We start from the raw sequence: 15,402 nt of genomic DNA, 5'->3' as shown, positions 1-15,402 counted from the left end.
TGAGCTGGAAAGTTGAAGGCATCCAAAGTTTTGAATAGAAAAGGCCATTCACGACGGTTGAAAGCCTTTTCGGCATTAACAGCCAGTAATGATAAATCTACATCTTGTTTTGTAGCATATTGTATTATACTGAAAAATGTTATTGTATTTGTTTGTAATAGGGGTGTGAACGTTTAAACCAAGTTAGGATCCTTAACGTTAAGAAAAATCCTAAAAACAATATTTTTCCCCCACATAATTAAAACCACAGTGCAGGGCTTCCTGAGTGGTGCAGCAGTCTAAGGCACTAAATCGCAGTGCTTTAGGCGTCACTACAGACCCGGGTTCGATCACAGACTGTGTCACAACCGGCCGTGACCATGAGTCCCATAGGGCGGCGCACAATTGGCCCTGCATGTATGGGTTAGGAGAGAGTTTGGCCAGGGGGGCTTTACTTGGCTCATTGCACTCTAGCGACTCCTTGTGGTGGGCCGTGCACCTGCAGGCTGACTTCAGTCATCAGTTGAACAGTGTTTCCTCCGACACATTGGTGTAGCTGGCTTATGGGTTAAGCGAGCGGGTGTTAAGAAGAGCAGTTAGGCGGGTCATGTTACGGAGGACGCATGACTTGACCTTCGCGTCTCCTGAGCCCGTCAGGGATATCACAAACAGGGAGTCAATTATTTTTTAAATTCACAGTGCAGTTATGATAAAACTTTATTTTCTGTGTTATTGCCTAACTAGACTATGGCTATGAAGGCCTGGGGAAAGTTGTGTAATTTAAATAAAACCATAGAGGAAGAATTTGTGATGCATGCAAGACAATTAAGGCATTGTGAGATGCAGATTACGATGACATATGCGCACGGTTCTGCCTGCCCTTCCTCTCTCCCTGGCCTGCCTGCTCTTTCTCTTCTAAATCTTCTTCTAGATTTAATAACCCTGAAGAAAGAAAGCTGTAGGATCAGTCAAGCTGTTATTTAATTCATTTCCATAGAAGCTATTAAAATGTCTATTTATCTTAAATAATTATAACTGGTTTGACATGTACAGTTGAAGTCGTAAGTTTACATACACTTAGGTTGGAGTCATTAAAACTCTGTGCCTTTAAATAGCTTGGCAAATTCCAGAAAATTATGTAATGGCTTTAGAAGCTTCTGATAGGCTAATTGACAGCATTTGTGTCAATTGGAGGTGTACCTGTGGATGTATTTCAAGGCCGACCTTCAAACTCAGTGCCTCTTTGCTTGACATCATGGTAAAATCAAAAGAAATCAAGACCTCAGAAAAAAAAGTCTGGTTCATTCTTGGGAGCAATTTCCAAATGCCTGAAGGTACTACGTTCATCTGTACAAACAATAGTACGCAAGTATAAACACCATGGGACCACGTAGCCGTCACACCGCTCAGAAAGGAGACACATTCTGTCTCCTAGAAATTAATGTACTTTGGTGCGAAAAGTGCAAATCAATCCCAGAACAACAGCAAAGGACGTTGTGAAGATGCTGGAGGAAACAGGTACAAAAGTATCTATATCCACAGTAAAACGAGTCCTATATCGACAACCTGAAAGGCCGCTCAGCAAGGAAGAAGCCACTGCTCAAAAAACGCCATAAAAAAGACAGCCTACGGTTTGCAAACCTGACAACAAACCTGACTCAGTTACACCAGCTCTGTCAGGAGGAATGGGACAAAATTCACCCAACTTATTGTTGGAAGCTTATGAAAGCTTCCCTGAAACGTTTGACCCAAGTTAAACAATTTAAAGGCAATGCTCTCAAATACTAATTGAGTGTATGTAAACTTCTGACCCACTGGGAATGTGATGAAAGAAATAACAGCTGAAATAAATCGTTCTCTCCACTATTATTCTGACATTTTATATTCTTAAAATAAAGTGGTGATTCTAACTGACCTAAGACAGGGAATTTTTACTAGGATTAAATGTCAGGAATTGTGAAAAACTGAGTTTAAATGCATTTGGCTAAGGTGTATGTAAACTTCCGACTTCAACTGTATTTTTTTTTGAGGCCTCAGAGGAGTTTACCAGGTTTATTTACAATAAAATAAATAGCACACTGAGTTTAACCTGTAGTTGTGGGCTCTCTTCAAAAGTAAAAGATCATATTCCTACTTAAGTTCCAAAAATGTATTTTCTTCTTTACCTCGTAAATTAAAGGAAAATAAATCATTAACTCAGATTTAACTCTTGCAGAGTATGAGATTATCATTCTCCTGATGTACACCTTAAAAGCATCCTGAATTATTTTAAGGGTTGGCTTTTCTCTGTCGTATATGTCTACATTTGTAATGGCAAAGGGCTTTATTATTCCGTTTACGCATTTAATACATTTTGGGTCTTGAAGATGCACTCTGTTTATTCTCCATATTCTGTCACTAAGTGTATTTTATTTTGGTGTAATTAAGCATGATACAGGAGAATGATCCAATATCACTATATCATAATAGTTCAATTAAATAACATTTTCATTTGTGAAAAAAATGTAAGTCTCTCATTCTCTAAGAGCTAATGAATAAAACCTCACTGAAAAGTCAGAAGGTAAATCCCCAAGCCACATGGGAAAAAGAGATAGGTATTTACTTAATTAGCCCTGTCCAACATTTTAATTGATAAGGGATCTAGAGGTCCACCTAGTGACGTCTCCACTCTCTCCACTCCAGTGCTCTGCTCTACCAGATAGTTAATCCCTGCAATCATTCAGCTCTGCCAACGGAGACAAATTTAGTCTAGCGCTCAGGTTAGGTTCCAAACACACACACAGACACACACTAGGGATGGACTCACGACCAATCAGAATGACTCAAATGCACATTGCAGAGGTAAACAGCAGAGTTGCTGCTTTTCTTCGATAGTTTGGCTAACAGCAACTACGAAAGAGAAGTCTGATTTTCGCAATGATAGAACTGATTCAGTTACAAAAACATATTTTCTGGTGAGTGTTTTGCATTGTTCTGTGTCAGGTATTATGGAAACTCCATTAGGTGAGTGCCTGCGATTGCTATTTGAAGTGGGGGAAATAGGACGTCCTGGAGGGCTAAATGCCCAGCAGTATGTTAGCTCAATGCACCGTTATAAAAACTACATACAAAAGTTGGTTTATTAAAATTTGAATTTCAAATTGTATATCCTTGCAGGTCAAAATGTTTCACGGATAATGTAATTTAACAACGCTTGTTCATTAAATAGGCCTACAAAAAAAAAAATGAACATGAATTCATTTGAATATTAACGTTTGTTAGGATATTCGATTAACCGTGCCCGTCCCTAGTTTGAACGCACACACACACAAACAAACGGACAGGACAACACACAACAGACTTGGAAACACTCCAACTACACACACAACAACTATGGGAAATAAACTTGGGTGGTGATTACATGCTCCTGAACCAGCAGAGGTATGATGAAACCAGTCTATTTATGCCTTGGTTGGTTGGTCGGTTCATTGGCCGGTGTGAGATTAGAATGCAGACAGAGATACCTGCTGCAACTCTTCAGGGCCTCAGAAGGAGGACGGACAGAAAGAAAAGAACCACACAATGTTTTTGCTGTTTTCACACACTGGAGACACTGAAACCAATACAATCCAAAAAAAGAGAGGACAGGAGAAAAAACATATATTCTTTCTCTCACAATCTCTGTGCACACACACACACTCAGATAAAGACACACAGTGTGTGTAACAAGCCTGCTCTAAACCTTGGGAGAAGAGGCTCTGGGCAGAGCTGAGGATAAGATAGAATAAGATAAAGGGATAGAGGGAGGGAGGGAGGATAAAAAAAATCCCCCTCCATGAGAACAAATCCTCTGGAAAAGAACCAGCCCTGTGTGTGTGTGTGTTTTTGTCAGGCCTGCCTGATTAGAGAGATAGAGATCTTAATGATGCTGCAAGTAGCACTGGAAAAATACAACTCTCCTTGTCAACAAAGCCTGTGTCCCAAATGGCACCCTTTTCACTATGTAGTGCACTTGACTTATAGGCCCTAGTCAAAAGTAGTGCACTATATAGGTTATAGGGTGGCATTTGGGATGCAGTTAATAATGGACGGAACATATGCAGCCGGTGGGACGGCGGGGTGGAGAGAAGAGAGAGAGAGAGATCCATTAGCTACGGTTTGGTCCAGTGAGAGTAAAGGGGTGAGAGGGTTACAGATGAGAGGGGTCATAGGTGAAAGCGGGAGAGGGAAAGAGACGAGCAGGGGGGGGGGAGAGAATGGAGGGAGAATGGAGGGAGAGGTGATAGTATTAGGTAGAGTGGGGGGGGGTATGGGTGAGCAGCAGGGGAGTTAGAGGTTTCATCAAGAGGGGCATGGGGTTGAGAAGGTGAGAGGGGTAGGGGGTCAGTCTTAGGGCCCTGGGTGATGCGGAGCTACGTGATGTGTGAAGTCAGTGTGCCTATGGGTAATAAACAGGATGGATCCGTTCCTTTGCACTCTCCACGACGTGTGAGTGTTTTCCTATCTGAGCAGTAGCACACGTTAGCGTGCGTATGTTTTTATCCGAGCGCATGCATGTGTTTTTATTGAGTAGGGACACACTATGTCGACATCGTCTGTTGCCGTTTCCAGAACACCAGGGGGCTGGTGGGTCAGGAGGGGGAACAGGGGAGGAACTTAGTGAAGTCTTCAGATTAACCGACAGGAAGGAGAGGAGAACAAGAGGTCACGACACTGGGGTCACTGGATGTCCGTCCAGAGGAGATGGAGCCCCCATCCAAACACGCACACAGACACACACCGTGCTCACCACTGGTCATGTGTGACACACAAAAACAAGATCACCAGCCTGACAGCCCGGTAAACAAACCCGACACAGATTGTGAGTGAGAGAGAGAGAGATCCGCCGTCTGTGTTTTCCTCATCAGCCCTGTTTTCCCGTCTCAGCTCAAAAACGTTCTGATTTACAAGCTTTAATTAATATCAAACTACCACAGGTTTAGCTTTATGGCTTTTCACTGAAGGGAAATGTACTCCGCGGACGACCAAATATACACAGAGCTAAAATAAAGACGTTGATAGAGAGATGAATTATTGAAAAGCCTGCATGGAAAAGTGATTCAGTCAGAGTTTATAGAGTCACATTTAGTTTCACGTCAAATCTCGTTTTACGAGTGGGATTATCAAGGTTTTAAAAACATTACATTTAGGTGGTCAATTTATGGTTCTTTGCGGTTCTACAAGCTGTCGCATCGACAAGGGGGGAGGAAAGGAGGGAGGGTTGCAGAGGGAACCACTAACACAGCAGAGCCTAGGGGAATGTATTACACAGAGAGTTGCTTCTTTGCCTGCATCCTAAAAGGCACCCTATTCTCTACAGGGCCCTATGGGCCATGGTCAAAAGTGCATTATAAAGGGCATAGGGTGCCATTTGAGACGCTGTCCTACAAGTCTCACATAAAAGGCTTCCCTTCTCTCCCTCACGACAACTTCTCACTGAAGTGCTTATCATGCAATGGAGTGGGTTTCATTGTCCCCCTCGCTCAAAACCAAAACTGTCAACAATGCCACGGTCACAGCCAGGCCTCCAGAGTACCCAGTAACACAAAAACACCTGCCACAAGAGGAGAAGCACGGGCCGCAATCACCAGGAGAGTTTAGTTTACACTCAGTTTACCTTTTCATCTGTCCCTTGTTTCCTTCAAACAGATATTTTTTTTGAAAGACCATGTCATTTTCTTGTCCCTCAGTTGTCCAGAATAAACATGGGCTGTGCCACTAATGTCGCCCTATTCCCTGTGGGCCCTGCTCATTTGAGAAACCTCTCTAAATAGAGGACTGGGGGACAACATTAAAAAGTCTCCCATGTTGTTTTCCACTGCCCCAAGCCCCAGCTGTAGATAGTGGACTGTGGTTTATTGTATTGTGAAGCCAGGCAGGTCGTGTTAGGGTTCAGTAGTTAGGCTGGGTCCGAGTCCCAAATGGCACCCCATTCCCCTATATAGGTCTCTGGTTAAAAGTAGTGCACTATGGAGGGGATAGGGTGCCATTTGGGATGCAACAGCGAGAAGCCTTTAGTTTCCTCTGAGCTGAACTCCAGCAGGCAGCTAGCTACTGGCCGGACGGTGTTTTCATTGTTCCCCTGCAATTCTTAACCTCTCAGGAATTCCTGCCTCTACCAGGAAATATGGTTTACAAGAACAGGCACCAAGCCTAGGCATCCACGTCACTAACCTAACCCCCCCCCCTGCACCCTCCTGGTAATGTCTTCCCCTTTGCCCCCTTATATCCCTTTCCCCCCTGGTAGATCCTCCAGGCTCATCCCTCCGGAGTCAGACAACGACCCCCAAAACAGTCACACATGCCCTCTTGGACCAGAGTCTGAAACTGTCTGCCTGTGTTTCCCAAATGGCAGCCTATTCCCTATAGTCAGCTACTTTTGACCAGGGCGCATAACCCCTGGCCCGTGTTGAGTAAGAGATGGATATTTGGATGTTAGACATTGATAATCCAGATAATACCAGACCCTTCATGTGAAAGTTCCTCTCAGATTTCCTGCGGTGCAAAAAGGTGTGCGGGCTGGTGAACTTCAGTTCTTTCTCAAAGCCACGTGACGAGAACATGGATTGTTCACTGTTACTGCAGAGTTGAGGACCTCAAGGATCAGATGCTTGGATGAAGTATGTGTGTTTCTAATGAAGAGCATCAGATGAAAATGATCTCTCTCTTCCCAGCCCCAGGGGTATTATTTCACCCCCAGATGATGACACCCCCCCCCCCCCCCCCCACACACACACACATGATAAGAGCGACGAGGAGAAGTAGGCTCATCTCTTTCTCCCTCCCTCCCCATGTCTCAGAGAGGGCACCTTACCTTTCATCAACATCATATGAACCTCTCAGCTTGAACATATTCAGGCCTTGGAGATGGCAAAATGTTACTTGTTTACCACTGAACTGTAAAGCTACAGTAGTTTGGCTGAGCAAATGCGAGGCTGCTTAAAGGAAATATATATGAAAAATGTCATAACTACTTGGAAAAATAGCATAGATGGAAGTATCACTATCGATAACACTGACACATAAATAAACAAATGTTTGATTTCCTGCCAGTGCTTTAGAGCCAGCTCCTTGAATGAATCTCAGTCACAGCACCATGGGGGGGTTGCATTCCCAAAAACACAGGACAGAGAGAGGACACTCCCATGCTATTTGTGATTCCCAGATGGCACCCTATTCCCTACTTAGTGTGCTACTTTTGACCAAAACTTGTGCACTATGTAGGGAATGGGGTGCTATTTGAGACATAACCATTGCCTCTATCCATTCCATTCTATCTCAACCCAATTATGGAATGATGGTGGGATGTTTTCTAGGAAGAGACCATTCCAGAAGGATTGCTCTGTATTAAGCTAAAAGTCATTCCTAGTTCCTCGTCTCCCTCTTCTCCCCTCCCTCCCTCCCTCTCTCCTACACCCCCCATCCCACATTTCTCCCTCGATCCCTCACTCTCCTTCCCTCCCAACATCCCCCTCTCTTTCTCTCCCTCCCTCCCTCCATCCATCCCTCTCTTCTTCCCTCCCTCCAGTCCATTGGAGCCATCTGTGGAGCAGAGGGATGGCGGGAGGGAGAGAAAGAAGGAAGGGATTGAAGGAGGGAGAGAAGAAGGCATAGAGGAAGAGGAATGTCTACATACAGAACATGTGGTCTGGGAAATAACCTTCTTAATGACACACAACACAGTGCCTCCAGCCCCCACCCCCACCCCCACCATACAGGGAAATCAAAGTCTTGGGAAAGTAATGTGGGGGGGAGCCATGTTGGTCAGGATACACAGACACCGTCTAGATCTGGAGCCGTATGTATCAAGTGTCTCAGTGTAGGAGCGCTGATCTAGCATCAGGTCCCTGTTAGTGTCCATGCAATCGTATTCAGTGTGATCTTAAATGCAAAACTGATTCTGAATCAACACTCCTACTCTGAGACGATTGATACATATGGCCCCTGTCCTGAGTCTGACCAGTGGTTACCTCCCGGGTTGTAAATGACAGGTTCAAAAGCTTCCTTCACATGTATGCAGACTTAATAACACAGTCATAATCACAAGTTATGAAAAGGCCCAGAGTTTTCCTGTTCGGATCTCCTTAGAAAAACTCTGGGACCTTGCTTATGTATTGCGTCACCTTCACTGTCATTAACGTGTCTCGCCAAACATTGTCTAACAAAGTGAGACATAAATAACTTGACAGACAATTCATTTACATTTAGAAAATATGCTAACAGCTTTCTCAAGTTGCCTCGCACGCATAGACGGGCATCCAGGACCCAGTGTGCATTTTTAAACAGCAGTGGCTTTCCGTCCTTCCTGCCTTTGAGCCTGGCTGTTTTCTTAGTAACACCATTAAGCTGACAGAATGTCATTCTTATGGCCCAGCCAAGTCCTGCATTACTGTTCAGGCCAGGCAGCATCGGGGAGTCCACTCCAGACACACACACACACACACAGTGGTGTGCAAGAGAACAGCTGTGTGTCAGTACGGGTGGTTTTGATTTTAGGTCCACCTGTGTCTCTGTTGGCACCTGTTTTTGTGTGTGTATTGGTTCAGCTTTTGGAAAAGAGCTCAACTCCCAGGTATTTGCAGTGGAGGTTTTCAGACCACTTTTATGGCTGGTATGAGAATCACAATATATTCAACTTCCAAGTTCGATTGATCACCCAGACACTGTGTTCATGCCACATTCACATTGCACGAAACTTGCAAAGTCCCAGGGAAACGTATAGTTCTAGCAGGTTAATATTTAACTGTGTATTATTTGTAGACACTTAGATATCAGAAAAATAGGCCTGCATCTAAATCTCTCAGTGGAGTCTTGTTACAATAAAGGAAGCCTTGTCTTTTAAGTAGCAAAAAAACGATTATAAAGTTGTATTATTGAAAGAATCTGCAAATAGGATTAAACAGTCACACTGGTCTCAGAAAGTCACAGAGAAGAATGCCTTCCTTTATCCCGTTAAAGTTGCTGCTTTCCTAATTTCTCACACTTAATCTGAAAAGGTAATCTCCTTTGAGAAGAGGCCTCAACTACAAACTCTGCAGGAAAGAGACATATGCGGATTTTCTGCTAGTAAACCCTCAACTGAGCTAGATAGTGAAACAGTGGTTTACTCTGAGATTGACAAAATGATAGTTTTGAGTTTCACCATCAATGAGATTGACAGGCAATGCACGACTCTGGTTTTGAGGTGAACCGCATGAGTTCTGCTGCTTGGGATTCGGAGGACTCCTATACATACCCCTTGCATAATAAATAGGCACGTTTGTTGTCTGAACCTGTGAGATTTCCTGCAGCAAGCGAATATATCTGGGAGATATTAAATAGGCTACTTCATTAAATAATACAACGTTATGAACTCACTGAAAGGAACTCGAGTGTCCCGACATAATCCCGTTCAGTCTTCAGAAGTTCGTTCAAAACACACACTCTCAGACGTAGCTGTTTCTCCAAATCTTTCCCGCTTTCGCCTTTCCCGTGTTCTCCTTTGCTTTCATCAGTCATGGTGATAACGCAATTCATGAAGGCGATATATTGTCTGCGGAACGTTTGATATTAAAAAGTTTAATTCAATTGTTGCCGGAAAAAAGTTTGCAACATGGTTTAAAAGTGGAGGTGAATCTCCATTCACTCACTCACTGCGGTGCAAACGCACTCAGTCCAATGAATAAAAGGCCCTTTATAACACACTGTACGAAACAACCAAAACAAAAAAATCAATTTGACAACTTCGCCGCTATAAACGCTCAAATTTCACGATCAAATGCGGAGACCCTCGCTTAGTTTCACACGCCTGCCTGACTGAGAGAAAGGAAACACAACAGCGGTACGCCTCTGGACATCAGTCAAACTACTTGACTCCTGTTTAGACCTTCATCCCAGTTCCAGCCTCCCAACTCATTCTCGCTCTTCCACCCATAGAGATAGTTAGACAACGCAACAGTGTATATGTCGTATTGTGGAGTCTATGAGCAGTGGCAGGGCCAACTCCATTTTAAAATAGTACATTTTCTTCTTCTACAATTTCTATGGGATTGTACACAGACTGCATACTTCCACGTGGAGTGTGTTGTTTGAAATGGTATGAATCCAAGGTTGGTGATTTGCTGCAAAGTGGAATGTTTTCTCACAAGTATAACTAATTGGCTGACCCCCCCCCCCCATGACCTGGATGGAATTATGTCATCCTTCCTTAACCCATAGAAAGTCCCACCCAGTTGACTAATTCAAAATGATGAAAGTCCTCAATTGCGCTGATATAATGGGCTTTTGTGCACTAGAGTCTTCTATCTATCTCTATGCTTCCACCCAACCACCACCACGGAGAGGACAGGAAACCAACCCTGGGAATGGCCGCCAGGAGACCCAGGTTATGTCCCCAATGACATGTCCTTAATGGCACTCTATTCCCTACACAGTGCACTACTTATGACCAGGACCCATAGTGCACTAAATAGGGATTAAGGTGTCCTTTTGGAAACAACGCAGCCTGCTACCTTCAGACCAACAGTATGTAGGGGAAATGTTCATGGGATGCATGGTAGAGGTATAACACTAACCCAGACATACTGTTTTGGAGTTTCTCACTATTTATAGGCCTGCTATCTGGGGTTTAGAAGTTATGTATTAGCCTAATGCAAAAGTTACATTTAATGTGAGAGAGTAGTTATTATTATACATTTTTAATAAATGTACTTTAGTAATTTAGCAAATGCTCTTATCCAGAGTGGCTTACTGGCCATCTGTCATTCAGGGCAGAGCCCCACCTGTTTTGAGCCCCATATTTTTTAGCTAAAACAAAAACAAAAAAAAATATATATATATATATATATATATATATATATATATATATATATATATATATATATATATATATATATATATATATATATATAAATAAATGGGGGGGTTGCCTGTTTTGCATGTTATTTTGATAGTACTATGTGTCACATATCAGTTTGCAAACAGTAAAACATTTAAATTAAAAATCATTGAGTTAATTAAGCCTCCATACAAACATGGTCTCTTTTGCTTACTTGAGTAAGGCAGCTCCAAAATGCAGGTGTTTCAGCCTAGCTCAGTGCTTTCTGTGGTGGTGGGACAGCCAGAGGAAAATAAGGAGCGTAGGGGTTAGTAATGTTCTCTAGTTGCGCCGTGATTGGCTCAGTGTTCTGTCACTAATGGGGACACTACATCACTGCCAAATCTAAGTGTACAGCTCGAAAATTCAAGCCCATTGGGTGCTGCCAAAGAGTTACATTAGAAGTGCCCATCCAAGAAGGCTCAAGGTCATTGGCCACAGATAAAATGACGTCAAACCACGTTATATCTACAGTAGCTTTGATTGGACTGTCAGCATCTTACTTTCAAAATCTTAGCTAGCAGTCATCATCATGAATCAAGTCGACAATCTACTGGCAAATATGTTTTATTCCTTGTCATAAAAAGATAAATAATGAAGAGAAATTATAGATTAAACGTATTGGTGCTCATTGGCCCTTGGACAAAAACATTACGCAACAAGTTGAAAATCGTAAATTCAACAATGAATGGTTTGGAAGGAATCAGTGGCTAACTGCAAGCATTGCAAAGCAATCACTAGCCTGCTATTCAGTGGAGTGGGTGTGTGGTCCCATTTCTGAGTTTAAGGGTCTCTTGATGAGTTCAGCACTGCTATGGTATGGTATGCTGCTGCATAAATGATGTATAAATGATGTAATGTACCAGGGAAATATGTATACTGTAGCTAAGAAAGTAATGCTAAGTGTATGTTGTGCAGTAGCCCATGTAGCTGTTAGTAGCCCAGCTGTTAGTAGCTGCCCATGCCTCAATTATTTATTTTTTTACCCCCTTTTCTCCCCAATTTTGTGGTATCCAATTGTTAGTAGTTACTATCTTGTCTCATCGCTACAACTCCCGTACGGGCTTGGGGGGAGAGATGAAGGTCGAAAGCCATGCGTCCTCCGAAACACCAAGCTGCTTCTTACCACAGCACGCATCCAACCCAGAAGCCAGCCGCACCAATGTGTCGGAGGAAACACCATGCACCTGGCGACCTGGTTAGCGTGCACTGCGCGTGGCCTGCCACAGGGGTCGTTAGTGCGCGATGAGACAAGGATATCTCTACCGGCCAAACCCTCCTTAACCCGGATGACCCTAGGCCAATTGTGCATTGCCCCACGGACCTCCCGGTCGCGGCCGCCTGCGGCATTGCCTGGGCGCGAACCAGAGTCTCACAGCTAGCACTGCGATGCAGTGCCCTAGACCACTGCGCCACCCAGAAGCCCCCCCTCTTAATTTTGCCTACTGTTCTGACTTGGTGGTGCAATGTAGCCTATAACCTGTTTTAGAGAACTGTAATTATGGAATATTGTAAGAGCTTTAATTGTTAGCTTATATGTTAGCCCCCTTTATTTATCCTACAGTTCTGACATGGCGTACAGGGAGAACAGCCCATGTTCTGAATTCTGTCACTGTACATTTCAAATGTGCTGAACAAATAGTTACATTTACTACATCTGTCCTAGCTCGCTCATTAATGTCTTAATTGAAATTAAGTATTACCTCTTATCCGCTTGTCACCCTTATGCCATAGTTTCTACATCTCAATTGTCATTAGAAACCACATTTGTTTAAGCAAGTCAGCCATATCACCTATGTTTGTTTTATTAGGCAGTAAATGAGGCTGAATGAACTGCCAGACAAGGCTCCGCTGATAGCCAGGTGTAGCAGTGGTAAGGTGTTGGGACTGCTGTTGGGACTCTGCTGTTGGGACAGCTTTATGTAAGCTCTGACAGTTCGTGGGAACCGTTTGTCACCGTTATAGTGGAATTAATGTGTTGTATAGTGGCTTTGCTGGCATGCACCCCCCCCCCTATTTATTTGTTTTTGTTTGCCCTACCAAGATTTACATGCCATAATTTCCACAGAGTGCATTAATTTTAAGATATAGGTTTAGACAATCACATATCACAGTCATAGTAAGTACATTTCTTTCATCAATAATGAAACGGTGGTACTTATCAGGTATTTACATACTGGGCTATTAAGTTGTGGGAAGGAATACAATCTACACCACAACTGATTAGAAACAAACATAGTCCTACATTTAGGAAATCGCTAAATTAATATTAATTGGGAATATATTTTTGTTGTTTTTGTTGCCAGTTTGGCAGTCTACTATTCATTTGGCATTCACTAAAGTACAGTATCATGCTAAACTTCAGATTAGTGGACCTTTTTGACAATAAACTTGTGAGAATATTTAGTATATGAAATGTTCATCATCACCAGAAAAGAGAAGAATTCACACCTCTGAAGTCAGTGTTATTACAACAACAACAACACACTACTGCAGAATGCTGTAGACCAGGTACTCCCAAAATGGGGGTACGCGCAATGCCGTCGGGGTACGCCAAATAAAAATGTGATTCACATTAATTTTTTTAATAATCGGGGTACGCCAAATAAAAAATCTTCACATTTTCAGACAGTCCACTTATATTTTCCAACGGGGCTATACATTTTGGTGAGGTTTTTTTCTTGACTGAGTAGCCCCAATTCACTGCCAAAAATAAAATGAAACCATCTAGTGTTCAGCGAAATAGCAAACAGTGTCAAATACAGGTAACCTAGTCAAATAATTAACATCCAATCACATTAACCGTTACTCTCTCGCGGGAATTTCACTAATGGTCCGTATGCAGCCAAGCGTAGCTGCTGCTCATGTTGGTATCTGTACTGATGGCGCAAAGCCATGACAGGGAAACATAGTGGAGTGGTAACGTGTGCAAGCAGTTGCTCCCGACGCCACTTGGGTACTCTGCAGCATCCACCAAGAGGCTCTTGCTACCAAGGGAATGCCTGACAGCTTGAAAGATGTTTTGGACACTACAGTGAAAATGGTTAACTTTGTTAAAGCAAGGCCCCTAAACTTGTGTATTTTCTGCACTATGCAATGATATGGGCAGCGACCATGTAAAGCTTTTACAACATACAGAAGTCCGCTGGTTATCAAAGGGCAAATTATTGACACTTTTTTAAATTGAGAGACAAGCTTAAAGTTTTCTTTGCGGACAATAATTTTCACTTGTCTGACTGCTTGCATGATGACGAGTTTCTCACACGACTGGCCTATCTGGGTGATGTTTTTTCTCACCTGAATGATCTGAATCTAGGATTACAGGGACTCTCCACAACTATATTCAATGTGCGGGACAAAATTGAGGCTATGATTAAGAAGTTGGAGCTCTTCTCTGTCTGCATTACCAAGGACAACACACAGGTCTTTCCATCATGGTGTGATTTTTTTGTGTGCAAATGAACTCAAGCTTATGGACAATGCCAAATGTGATATAGCGAAGCACCTGAGTGAGTCGGGTGCGCAATTACACAGGTACTTTCCCAAAACAGATGACACAAACAACTGGATTCGTTATCCCTTTAATGCCTTGCCTCCAGTCCACTCATCGATATCTGAACAAGAGAAGCTAATAGAAATTGCAACAAGCGGTTCTGTGAAAATGCAATTTAATCAGAAGCCACTGCCAGATTTCTGGATTGCGCTGCCCTTAGAGTATCCTACCTTGGCAAATCATGTTGTTACAGTGAGGGAAAAAAGTATTTGATCCCCTGCTGATTTTGTACGTTTGCCCACTGACAAAGAAATGATCAGTCTATAATTTTAATGGTAGGTTTATTTGAACCGTGAGAGACAGAATAACAACAAAAATCCAGAAAAACGCATATCAAAAATGTTATAAATTGATTTGCATTTTAATGAGGGAAATAAGTATCTTGTGTGATTTCTCTCCCTTAAACTTTTTTGGTCTTTGAGGAGCATAGGTCATTCACAAATATCCTTCATCAGGATCAGTTCTGTACCGTTTTCTCCACTTGTTTCAAGGATTTTCCCCCCACAACCTTCTCCAGCTGTGCCCTGACAAGTGGAAATGGTATTGTCAGTCAGTGGACTACTGGACAGAGTCTAATGCCATTATAGACGGTGTGGTTCCAACCCTGAATGCTATACCACTGGTATTACAAAACATTTAATTAAGTTGGTAACCAGTTTATAATAGCAAAAAAAGGCACCTCTGGGGTTTGTGGTATATGGCCAATATACCACATCTAAGGGCAGTATCCAGGCACTTGGCATTGCGTTGTATGTAAGAACAGCCCTTAGACGTGGTATATTGGCCATATACCACACCCCCCTCATGGCTTATTGCATAATTATCCTGCAGCTATTGCATTCATTCACCTCATATAACACCTATTGTCTGGTCATTACAGTAGGCCACAACAGTGGAGAGACCAGGGGCCGTATGTGTCAAGTATGTGTCAAGAGTAGGAGTATTTGATGTTGCACCAGTCTGGCCAGAACAGTAACTTGAAGAGCACTGTACCAGA

The 15,402-nt window shown here is 42.9% G+C and overlaps 1 protein-coding gene across 1 annotated transcript in view; it reads right to left on the bottom strand.

Annotated features, from left to right (window-relative positions):
* The window catches only part of prex2 (phosphatidylinositol-3,4,5-trisphosphate-dependent Rac exchange factor 2), a 256,124-nt gene extending 246,254 nt beyond the window's left edge, over window positions 1–9,870 (bottom strand). Inside the window, 1 exon segment of the mRNA XM_046355953.1 lies at window positions 9,355–9,870. Coding sequence (XP_046211909.1) covers window positions 9,355–9,513 — 159 coding nt within the window. The 5' untranslated portion in view covers window positions 9,514–9,870.
* Window positions 9,871–15,402: the final 5,532 nt, after the last annotated feature.

Source organism: Oncorhynchus gorbuscha, linkage group LG07 (genome assembly GCF_021184085.1).
Source record: "Oncorhynchus gorbuscha isolate QuinsamMale2020 ecotype Even-year linkage group LG07, OgorEven_v1.0, whole genome shotgun sequence".
Taxonomy (NCBI): domain Eukaryota; kingdom Metazoa; phylum Chordata; class Actinopteri; order Salmoniformes; family Salmonidae; genus Oncorhynchus; species Oncorhynchus gorbuscha.
This window is presented reverse-complemented; position numbering and strand designations above follow the sequence as displayed.